Source organism: Triticum dicoccoides, chromosome 6B (assembly GCF_002162155.2).
Source record: "Triticum dicoccoides isolate Atlit2015 ecotype Zavitan chromosome 6B, WEW_v2.0, whole genome shotgun sequence".
In the NCBI taxonomy this organism is placed as follows: Eukaryota; Viridiplantae; Streptophyta; class Magnoliopsida; order Poales; family Poaceae; genus Triticum; species Triticum dicoccoides.
The window spans coordinates 6,411,983-6,422,919 of NC_041391.1; the positions used below are offsets into that span (position 1 = coordinate 6,411,983).

At 41.6% G+C, this 10,937-nt stretch overlaps 1 protein-coding gene across 3 annotated transcripts; it reads left to right on the forward strand.

Moving 5' to 3' along the window:
• The first annotated feature begins 5,239 nt into the window (after positions 1 to 5,239).
• Positions 5,240 to 9,500, forward strand: LOC119324855. Of its 3 annotated transcripts, none has more exons than XM_037598623.1 (3): positions 5,240 to 5,711; positions 7,532 to 7,645; positions 9,294 to 9,500. In XM_037598623.1, the coding sequence occupies exons 1-2, from the start codon at positions 5,359 to 5,361 to the stop codon at positions 7,575 to 7,577; spliced, it is 399 nt and encodes a 132-aa protein (XP_037454520.1). In that variant the 5' UTR covers positions 5,240 to 5,358; the 3' UTR covers positions 7,578 to 7,645; positions 9,294 to 9,500. The 3 variants fall into 3 exon arrangements, with proteins under 3 accessions (XP_037454520.1, XP_037454519.1, XP_037454521.1); XM_037598622.1 differs by having other exon boundaries at positions 5,240 to 5,707; XM_037598624.1 differs by lacking the exon at positions 7,532 to 7,645 and having other exon boundaries at positions 5,240 to 5,707.
• Positions 9,501 to 10,937: the final 1,437 nt, after the last annotated feature.

A 10,937-nucleotide genomic window follows, 5' to 3' on the forward strand; every position in this document is an offset into this window, starting at 1 on the left:
AGCCAAGAACATGTAACCTACCACTAACCACGACTTCACGCACCTATTGCTTTAGGTAATTACATGATGTACCAGGAAGTCCACTGCCAGAAATGTAAAATGCATTGTTGGCGCCTAAATGACTATTACACGGGGTGACGTGTTGTGCATCTAGAATTCTGTAACTTGACTTTCTTGGGACACAACAATCAACTAGTACATCACCCACACACTTTTTTCGAAGCTGCGATGGCGATTGGTGCCCAGTTGTCATTTGTTATAAGCCATCTTTGCATAATTGCATAGCGGCAAGCTGTTCACATCTGTTTTTTTCCTATAAAACACTAATGTAACCATGTGTAGGTATAATTCGATGAGGTGAATGGTATGCTAGTAGGCGGCAGCTAGTGCGTAATAATATGAAAAAAAAATCTGTTTGCAAAATACTCCTAGTAATAACATGAACCTAACATGCCAACGTGTTGACTTATAATTAGCCTTGTTCATCACTGCCACAACGTGGCGAGTGAACCCTAATCCAGAACACCATCACCGGGCAGACTTAGGAAACGGGCAATCCAGATGTGTGGTCTCCGGGTCGGTGGATGGTGGTTGCTTTCTGGCTCCAGGTTGCTGATTACTATTTGTTTTGTTGTCTATTGCCAGTTAAGAGGTTGCTGTGGAGACTGGTTATTTAGTACGTGCTACCCGTTGTCTTGTTGCGCGGTTTGGCATACAAAAGCCTGCATCTTCCATGCACCCAACACAGACTCTAGGCTTTCGTAATTACAATGCATTGGGATACGGTGTGGTGCGGACCTTAAGTGATCTTCGAGCTCATCGCTGCCACCCGGTCGAGTATTCCTGCTGCACTCGCCTGTCAGTGTGGCCTTCGTATTTCGTGTCATTGAGGCTATTCTTCTTTCCTCTCTCTGTCTTCCTTTGTCATCATTTTTACTTTGTTTTCTTTTGTTTTGAATGTTTGCATCGGGTGGGGGGACTCTCAAGAATGGAGAAAAATGTCAGGTGGTGATGATGACTTCTCTACAGCGAGGAAAACTCAACAAAAACCGAAATGCTCATTTTCAAACGAAAAAGGGGCCACAGCCCAGAAGCTTGGAGGCCTTTTTCACTGTTCTGACCTGATGAGGAAACTTTTGCACAAAATAAACTCCACACAAAACAATTTCACGATCTGACCCTTTTCAGAAAAGCCAAAGGTCATGGCGTTGCTACACTATATGAAAACGCCGAACTGGCTAGCGTTGCTGGCCTGGCCGAGACGCTACGTGGCAGGGCTGAAACGCCAAAGCTTATTGCATTAATGGAAACGCCAAGGGGGTGGGCATTGCTGCCGAAGCATGCAACGCCAAGGGTGGTTGGAGTTTCAACTAGCTTTTCCCATTTTTCAATTATTTATGATGTGAAGCAACGCTAGCTAGTTCGGCATTTCCAAATAGAGAATAAACGTGATGGCTTGTGGCGTTGCCAAAATGGTCAGATCGTGAAATAGTTCTGTGTGGAGTTCATTTTGTGCTAAATTTTTTTGAAACGGTCAAAGTAGTGAAGAGAGCCAAGCTTGGACCAGGGGGTGGCCTGTCGGACCACACGTCATGCCTACGCGACCCAGACCCAGGGCGCTTGGAGGAGGCATGTTGGGCCCACACAGCTATCCTGGTTGCCTCACCGGCACTGAAGATTTTATATATGTTAACCAAAATCTCCATGAGAAATTGTAAGTATCACATTGTTTTGATGCCGCGGTGGGATACTGAACACCATCTCTCCCGGAGTGCTTATTATGCCGGAGATCCACCTCCTCCGTCTAGGGGAATTGAAATTTGTTGTCCTCAGCAACACCAAGGCATTGTAGGAATCATTTTCATTCACTCCATCATCACCGTCTCCATCAACAAAATCCTACCCTTTTCTCCATGTCGATCTTCATCTCTGCACAACTGTTTTTTTCATCTAAAGGGCCGTTGAATTGTATGCCATCATTTTCAGGCTAGATGGGCTATACACGAAAGCTAAAAAGGTGAGGGGCATTGATTTCTAAGCAAAGTACATATTTTGAGCAACTGTAGGGTCTCCTCTTTGAAATCGCATGTTAAAAAATCATCAAATATTGATCTACCATCTCTGTTGGTCGAGAGGATACTTCTCCTAGATGAGATGCCTATCACAAATATAATAAGTTCCAGCGTAGGATAATCAAGGATAAGCCAAGAACATGTAACCTACCACTAACCACGACTTCACGCACCTATTATTTTAGGTAATTAAATGATGTTACCTAAAAGTAAAATGCATTGTTGGCGCCTAAATGACTATTATACGTGGTGACGTGTTGTGCATATAGAATTCTGTAACTTGACTTTCTTGGGACACAACAATCAACTAGTACATCATCCACACACTTTTTTCCAAGCTGCGATGGCAATTGGCGCCCACTTGTCATTTGTTATAAGCCATCTTTGCATAATTGCATAGCGGCAAGCTGTTCAGATCTGGTTTCTTAGTATAAAACTCTATTGTAACCATGTGTATGGATAATTCGATGAGATGAATGGTATGCTAGTAGGCGGCAGCTAGTGCGTAATAATGTGAGTTCTTTTCTGTTTGCAAAATAGTAATAATATGAATGTATAACATGCCAACATGTTGACTTATAATTAGCCTTAGCTACATCATCCACATTAATTTTCGACATTCCATTCGGAGGCGTGATCCACTTCTCCACCAGGTTGGTAAAGGGAGCAACACCAGTAGATTGTTGCGGTCTCGATTTATTAATCTCGCAAAATTCAGCGATGGAGCTTGTAAAAAAATGATGTGTTAAAACTGGCAAACATGCACCCCCAGCACTCCCGAATGATATTGGGCCAGCCTAGTTCGACTTTTTTCCCACCGGTTGGTTGGTTCTACAACCTCAATTTGTTTCTATGTTTCTTTTTCCCGGTTATTCTTCGATTTTTATTTTTGCTTTTTTGCTTTTTATGTCTTTATTTTTATTAAATCCAAGAATATTGTAAATTTATTCACATTTTATGCGATCCAGGAACATTTTTCAAAGTAATAAACATTTGTTGGTAACTCAGAACTTTTTCTAAAGCTTGGTAAGATATTTTTTAATTGACAACTTTTTTAATTCAGGAAACTTTATCAAAAAGTTGGACTTTTTTCAAATTCAGTAACATTTTTAATTCATGACTATTTAAAACAATTCACCTTTTTTGAAATTCTGAAACATTTTATCAATTCTGGATTTTTTAAACAATTGTAAACTATTATATAAATTTCAGAACTTTTTATAAATTATTGGCATGTTTCAAATTCATGACGATATTTCAAAATTTAGTAACCATTTTTTGAATTTTTTATAAAGTACTAAGAATAAAATAAAAGATAAAAATGAAATGGACGAAAATGAATTAAAAAAATAGCTGCCCACCCTCGCACTGGGCCGTCCCACATCTAGCAATGGTGTGGCGTTCGGTCGCTCCCCACCGCCTTATTCTTACACGGAACAATGCTTATTTCCGAGTTGTCCTCACATGGAAATAAACATTCCGCAGCCCATGTCTCTTTCTTTGCATGCCATAGTCAGTTGTTTCAGCTTGTTTGATTGCATTTCTGTGTTCATTCATTGGTGCTCGCTACCTGTTTGTGTTTATGCTCCGCCACAGTACTTCTCTGTTAATGGTGTGTTATGTGCATCTAAGATTATATTTTCTTCATCAAAGATCATGTTGGTCCAGTAAATCGTGGGTTCACACAACAATATCAACAGGATGAGGACCACGATGTGAAGGGAAGACATGAAAATAAACCTAAATAAATTGCGATGGAACTCCATATAGCTAGCTTTTCCTGGAATCTTATGGTGTTTCAGTCTCTTATGCTTACCTATGATACAGATGGTTCCTTAGCTAACAAATAATATGCCGTAGGCTCTTGGGATCATCAATGCCATATTATTCAGAAGTTCTATCATGTACTGCTTCTGACATTTGAATTCTGCATTCCTCATTAACATGGCTTGCTGCTTGGCTGCTACATATTTCTTGGTAGAATGTCCTTCTATATAGCGTGGACGCATCTCAAAAGCATTACATGATATCAGCATGCTGGTCACCGTGGAGCATCCTTGCACACTTTGGTCGTTTTTCTTTCTATACTTTCAGTTTTCCATGGATATAGTTGCGACAGATTCTAGATATTGACAATTTGACATTCTAATATTCTGTTGGTCAGTGCTAAAATTCAGAAGTAATTCTATTCAACCACATAATATACTAGCATTGGTTTGTATGCGGCTGATCCAGTGCCAGCAACAACTCGAGCTGTTAAACTGTAATGGGTTGTTCTAATTTTACAGCTTTATGTACAAACTGTGGTTCATGATTGTTTGTAGGAGGAACAGTTTCATGCTATGCTGTTCTCACCATAGGGTTGTTTTGATATCTCTACAATTAATGAATATGTTTTATTAAAAAAAATGTGAAGAATTGTTATTTCTGTAACAGGAAAACTTCACTACTGACCGTTTGGTTCTAGCAGCATCAGGTGTTGATTATCAACACTTGTTAGATGTTGTCTGATTGGCACAAGGGGTCCCCTATGGAAACACCAAAGTCTACCTATACTGGTGATGATTTCACATACAAAGCAGAATCAGATGTAATATAGTACTTTTTAATCGAGTATTCCATTTTGAGTTTTGAGATTTCATTATGTTCTAGCTTGAAGTTTTAATAATTTCTTTGCCTGCGGATGACACATGTTGCACTGGCTTTTGAAGTGCCAGGAAGCTGGCTTGAATTATGACTGTCATACAGGTACAGCTAAGGGATGGGTATTACTATTCGATATTAATTATTGATAAGTTAGTATACAAAATAAAAGAAAATAAATTACTTACTGCAGAGCCACTCAGTTGTGTTTGCCACCTCTCACTACTAGGGAATACCTTATACACAGAAGTTTACGCTACTGCTAATTAGTAGTAGCAAGGGGTATAAAACCCGCGCTACTACTAAGTTGATAGTAGTAGCGAGGGGTATAAACCCGCGCTGCTACTAAGTGGTCTCCACCATTCCCTTGGGACATGTCATAGTAGTAGCGAGGGATATAAAACCTGCGCTACTACTAAGTAAGTAGCTATAGCGCAGGTAAGACCACCCCGCTATTACTAAGCATGTCTGCGCCATCAACCCCGGCCCGATCCACTCCCACGCCGGCACTCTCTCTCTCTCTCTCATCCCTAAAAAAACTCTCTCACAAACTCGCCTGCTCCTCTCCCCACGATCTCCTCGCCGCCGCCACCACCCACCCACGATCTCCCCCAAGCTCCCACCTTCCTCCGCTCTAATCCCCATGGAAGCCACCGCCGCCGCCTCCCTCGCGCGGACCCTTGCCTCTTGCTGCTCCCCTGCGGATCCTGCCGTAGCCGCGTGCGCGTGGCCGTGGCGCCGGAGCGGCGGAGGAGGGGTAGGGCAGTGCTCGCCGCGGCTGCCACCTTCCTCCAAGACTGGCCGCCTCGTGCTGCGGCGGATGGCAGTGGCGCAGCGAGTCTCCCACCTCACCACCACCGCTGCTTGCCGTCCGTCCCTCCTTCCGTCTATGGCGACGGCGACCTCCGGCGTCAGCAGGCTCAGCGCAGCGGCGGGCAACAACGACGGCGACGTCGGCCTCCAAGACCCCATCCCGGCCTCTGTTGGAATATGTAGGTACCCACTCCTTCCCCTTCCCCTTCACTAGCTGCCCGCTCCCTTCAAATATGTTTCTGCATCCTTTGTTAGAACTTGTTTGCTCTCTGTTTTTTGGAGATGTGCTAGTCTGTATGAATGTATAATTGGTACGTAGCTCAAAACGAAACTTGCAAATGGTTCAATACATTTACAGGCAGCACCGGGGTGGCATGGTTGAACGCAAAAAGCAAATGCCATGACTGACGAAACTGAAAAATTGAACACTTCCTTCCTCGTCCTGGGTGAAAACCATGTGACTGCTTGCACGATGCATCAAACGTAGTATCTGAAACAAGATTATCCTTCTGCCTTCCTGCCTGCAACTAGACGTTTTGTAATCGCATTGCACGCCGTCTCAGACGGCTGTCGCTGGTGGCGAGGTTAAATATTCTTCTTGTGAACATCCGGCTAAAATGTATCTCAGTACATTTTAGAGTGGAAGAGAAGAGAATTGGGGCGTTAGATTCAATTGCAAATATGCTGAATCCATGTGGATGGAACATTGATGTTACTCAACAAATGATGCAATGGATTCACTGCACAACTTGTGAATAAGTGCCACCAACTGGGTGCTGATGCTGATGGCAAGGCATTGGTAACACACTTGTAAATGTCAAGGCCGTGAACCCCGTGTCATGACTGACAAAAATGAAAAACGAATCACTTTTCCCACCCTTGTATTGGGTCACTACTCACGTGATGCACCAGACGAGCCTGCAAGTCGGCGTTTTGTAATGCCAGTGCACGCTGTCTCAAATGGCTGCAAGTGGGTGGTTTTAAAGCCTGCATCACTAATTGCTTTTAATTTTGACCACAGGCTGTAGACAGACGGCTGGTCTGAAGTCTGAACTAAATCCCCATGGAACTTGGCAGCTGGGAGACGAGTAGGATCCTTTCCTTTAGGACACTTGGGGCCTAGTGGTTAACTGGTTGCTCCGTCGATCGATGCTATGCTCGATGCGGCACCGTCATCGTAAACCATCCATCCATTACCAGCAGACCATGGGCAATTTACAATTGATCTTTACCGTCTTTTCACCAATTAATCAATATTGCCCTGCACTACTTCACTCTGTTAACTTGTTCTGACTGAGCGCAACTTCACATTGAGATTGCGTGTAGCCGTCGCATAGGTTCAGATAAATCTGTAGACAGCACAACAGTGCTTTGCTAGTACCTTAGGCCGTCTTCTTATCGAGAGGTTCATGTGACAACTGAAATGGCTCCCTATGTATGATCGTAACATCACGAGCTTAGCTTAGCTTAGCTTAGATAAATCTGCGTCTCTTTCAGAATGCATAGTTTACCTACGGACATCTGGGATTATCATTTGCTGCCTAATTGGCTAGCTAGCTTCACCCTGCTGGCGTTTTTGGTTCGATACCAAGGGCTAAGTTACGTTTGAATGCTGGATTTTCTATGGTTCGGTACATCAAGTGTTGTGTCGCTCGTTCAGAGCATTTGAATGCCGGATTTTCTAAGTTAAGTGTTGTTAGCCGTGCTATGCTTCCGAGCTGGCCATACAGACACTAATGGCGCATTCTAGCTTCACCATTTGACCTTTTGGGCATTCTGCTGTTGGTTCTCATTTAATCTCATTTTATTGGTATATACCTGCAAAACTGTTTCCATATCAAGGGCCATGTTATTGTTTGAATTTCAGTTTTTATCTGGTACTAATACAGAAAGTGTTGTGTTGGTTCTTATGCTAGCCCTGTTATGCTTCTGAGCTACTGTACAGGTCAAGTATCGCTCTCTAATTGCCGATTTTCTGCTTGGTTCTTCCAATGTACATGCAGGTTCAGTGAGTTTGGAACCGATGGAGGACAACAACAAAGTCTCTGAAGCCGAAGTTCAACCTCTTTGTTAAGCAGGTGTCCGCCAGCATTGGGATGGCAGAGCCACACATTGATGTATGGATATTTTCTGGTTGCTTGCCCCGTTCTACATCATTGTTTTTTGTTTAAGGATCCGTTCACCTAGTTCCTAGTTTTGATGGCTTTTGTTCTGTTTGTTTATAGATCAAGTCTTTCATTGCCTTTACCGTGTTTCTTAAAGCCTTTGGTGGTCTCCTTTTCATCATCAGCAGCTCGTTCGGAGCGTTCGTACTTGTGTGTACTCTTCTCTTGAATGCACTGTATCAAGAATTATACCATGTTAAGGGGGTATCAATATGCATACTATTGTGGCTGCCATTAAATGTAGACTTGCAGCACCATGTCTTCTCAAACTAATAAAAAGGAAGTATTGTTGCCATGCCATTTAGGTAGTTCTAACAATTTTAGTGTGTCCATTTTACTGGCTGTAAAATGCCAAATCTGGCATTATTGCTGCTTCGATGTTTGATCTTCATACATTTTGCTTCTGCACTATCCTGTTGTAGCATCTGACAGTGGAATGCTTTAACAACAACCTTCCTGAAAGATTCCAAATGTGGTGGCAGGTTATTCTTATTGTTTAACCACTTGTTAGGCTCATGTCTGTTGAGTTTGTGCAACTGATTTGCTGCAGTCCAAATTTACGTGTTTATGCTTATATTTATTGTTTGCATTCTATATGTGACAATGCAACAGTTCTTTGAGGCATCAATCCATGATAACTAGGCATATCAGTTTATGCTTAGATATAAAGAAACCAAATATATATTCTGTCTTATTATACGGAACCAATTATATTTAATCCATGTTAAAATGATTATGCATTTATCATGTTGGAACTTCTTTGTCAAACAGGTCTCCGCCAACATTGGGAATTTAGGATGGCAGTGCCACACATTGATGTATGGATACTTTCTGGTCGCTTGCCCCGTTGTACATCATTGTTCCCTTTTTAAGGATCCATTCACCTAGTTCCTGTTTTTTATGGCTTTTGTTCTGTTTGTAAACAAGTTTATCATTGCCTTTACCATGTTTCTTAAAGCCTTTGGTGGTCTCCTTTTCATCATCAGCAGCTCGTTCAGAGCGGTCGTACTGGTGCGCACTCTTCTTGTGCATGCACTATATCTAGAATTATGTTATGTTAAAGGGGCATCTAGATGCATACTGTTGTGGCTGCCATTAAATGCATGTCTTCTCGAACTATTTAAAAGGAAGTGTTATTGCCGTGCCATTTAGGTAGTTTCAAAAGATATGATGTGCTTGACTGTTAATGTTTTAGTGTGTGCTTCTCACCTGCTGTAAAAGGCCAATTCGGGCATTGTAGCTGCTTCAGTATTTGATCTTCATATATTTTGCTTTTGCAATATCATGTTCTAACATCTGAAAATGGAATACTTTAACAATATAATCTTCCTGACTTTCTGCAACTGATTTTTGCTGTAGTCCAAAATTATATGTTTGTGTTTATTGCCTTTTTTAGTGTGTTGATATTTGAAATGGGAACAGGACAATGTTTTGCACTCTTGCTTTTGTTAGAGCACTATATTTTATTGTTAACCATGCTATGGTCCAAACTCCTTTTTATTCTGCTCATATGATATTGCTCATCTTTGGTTTTCTGTCCGATGCCTCCTGTATTTAGAGTAGAAATATTCTTAATTTAGTGTTTCTTGAACATGGCCAGGGCAATGGATAAAATCTACTCTGGATAGTTGACAGAGGGAGTACATGCTAAGTTGACTTTTTTCCTGCGGATTTGCTTATCGTGAAGATGCTTGCAAGGACGCAGAGGGAGCGGATCATTTGAAGAGATAGGATGCCACTGTTTGGTGTTTTTATGCATTTTGTTTTGCTTGTAACTGTGTTTGCACTAGCTGGGAGTAAGTGACTTGGCAAGAAGTGTAGGTGTTTTAATTGAAGGCATGAAAAGCCATGGCAATATGTATGCTCTTACAGGATGTGCTCTAATGGCGCTGGTTTATTATAAATCTTGGATTAGTAATGATGTGTAATGCTGCTGGTTTATTGCAAATATGTGTTTGTTTTAGTTGGAATTGTATGCATAGAATGGAATTGGTGGATTTTATTTTTTTAATTCCTAATTAGTTAGTAGTAGCGTGGGAAAACACCAAATGCGCTACTACTACTTCGTTAGTACTAGCGTGGGTTTGCATCCAGGCTACTACTAACTTTTTAGTAGTAGCGTGGGAAAAAACCTGAGGCGCTACTACTATTTCATTACTAGTAGCGCGGGCTACACCCGCGCTACTACCAACATTTTAGTAGTAGCATGGGTTTCACACGCGCTACTACTAACTATTAGTTGTAGCGCGATACTAGTAACGTGGGTACCCGAGCTGCTAGTAGCCATTTTACCCGCGCTGCTAGTAGCCTTTTTCCTAGTAGTGTCTGAAGGATAGTTCCTCAAAACTTTAGGCATTCTTTGTTTCCTCACAATTTTTTTTCAAAAATGTCGCATGGTTATTTGCTATTGAACCTCCTCTGGCTGTTAGATTATGAGCCCTTTTTTGATGGATAGGTGCTACTGACCAGCTACCATGGATGGAAGAAACCTTATCAACAACTAATACTTATGTTACTGATTCCAAGCCTTCAAAGTTTTCTTTTGCAGTGGCTTTTATTTTGCACGATTATCTTCCATGCAAAGAGAAGTCCTAGAACTTTTTTCTTCATGGTACGGCAGTTGCAGCCGTTTGGGAATTGCTCCTAGCTGTAGATTTTCTATTATGATTAGCCCGAGAGCAATCCTGACTAACATCAGCATCCTCAGTGTTACCATAGTCCGTGCAATGAACAAAGAGATATTCATGGATGGAGCTGGTATGGCCACTCATTTCGATGGCAGCTAGGAACAAGAAACAGAAGTACGACAAAGTCTGTGAAAGGAAAATTGTTGTTCTTTTCTATATCCTGCATTCGCCACCACTGGAACAATGTGTTATTAATTGTATTCTCTTAGCTATAGGCTCTCTGTTGTGGATATCCTATTGAATTTGCATCTTATTTCCATTACTGCCGCTTACTACGCTTTGGACTACCAGTATCTCAAGAAATTGTCTACAGACTTTTTTATTGGACAGGGCGAGTTTTTCTTGTGCATGTCGTGAACTTATAATCGTTCATTTAATTCAGTGGTTAATGATTAATCAATGTTTAGACACCTAAAGGCTGCAAAGTTGCTCTCCATTTGAACTCTTGACAGACAAATATTTTCTGCTTCTAGGGTTTCAATTTGATTATATTTTTATTGGACAATTTTGAAGTATAAACAGTTAAACACTCAGATGACCAGTGCTCCACCGCGCGC

What these genes read in the sequence shown, in the direction of transcription:
- LOC119324855 (XM_037598622.1), top strand. Translation starts at nt 5,359, where the DNA reads ATGGAAGCCACCGCCGCCGCCTCCCTCGCGCGGACCCTTGCCTCTTGC. An exon ending in CCCGGCCTCTGTTGGAATAT is followed by an intron (nt 5,708 to 7,531) that starts GTAGGTACCCAC and finishes ATGTACATGCAG; the next exon opens with GTTCAGTGAGTTTGGAACCG.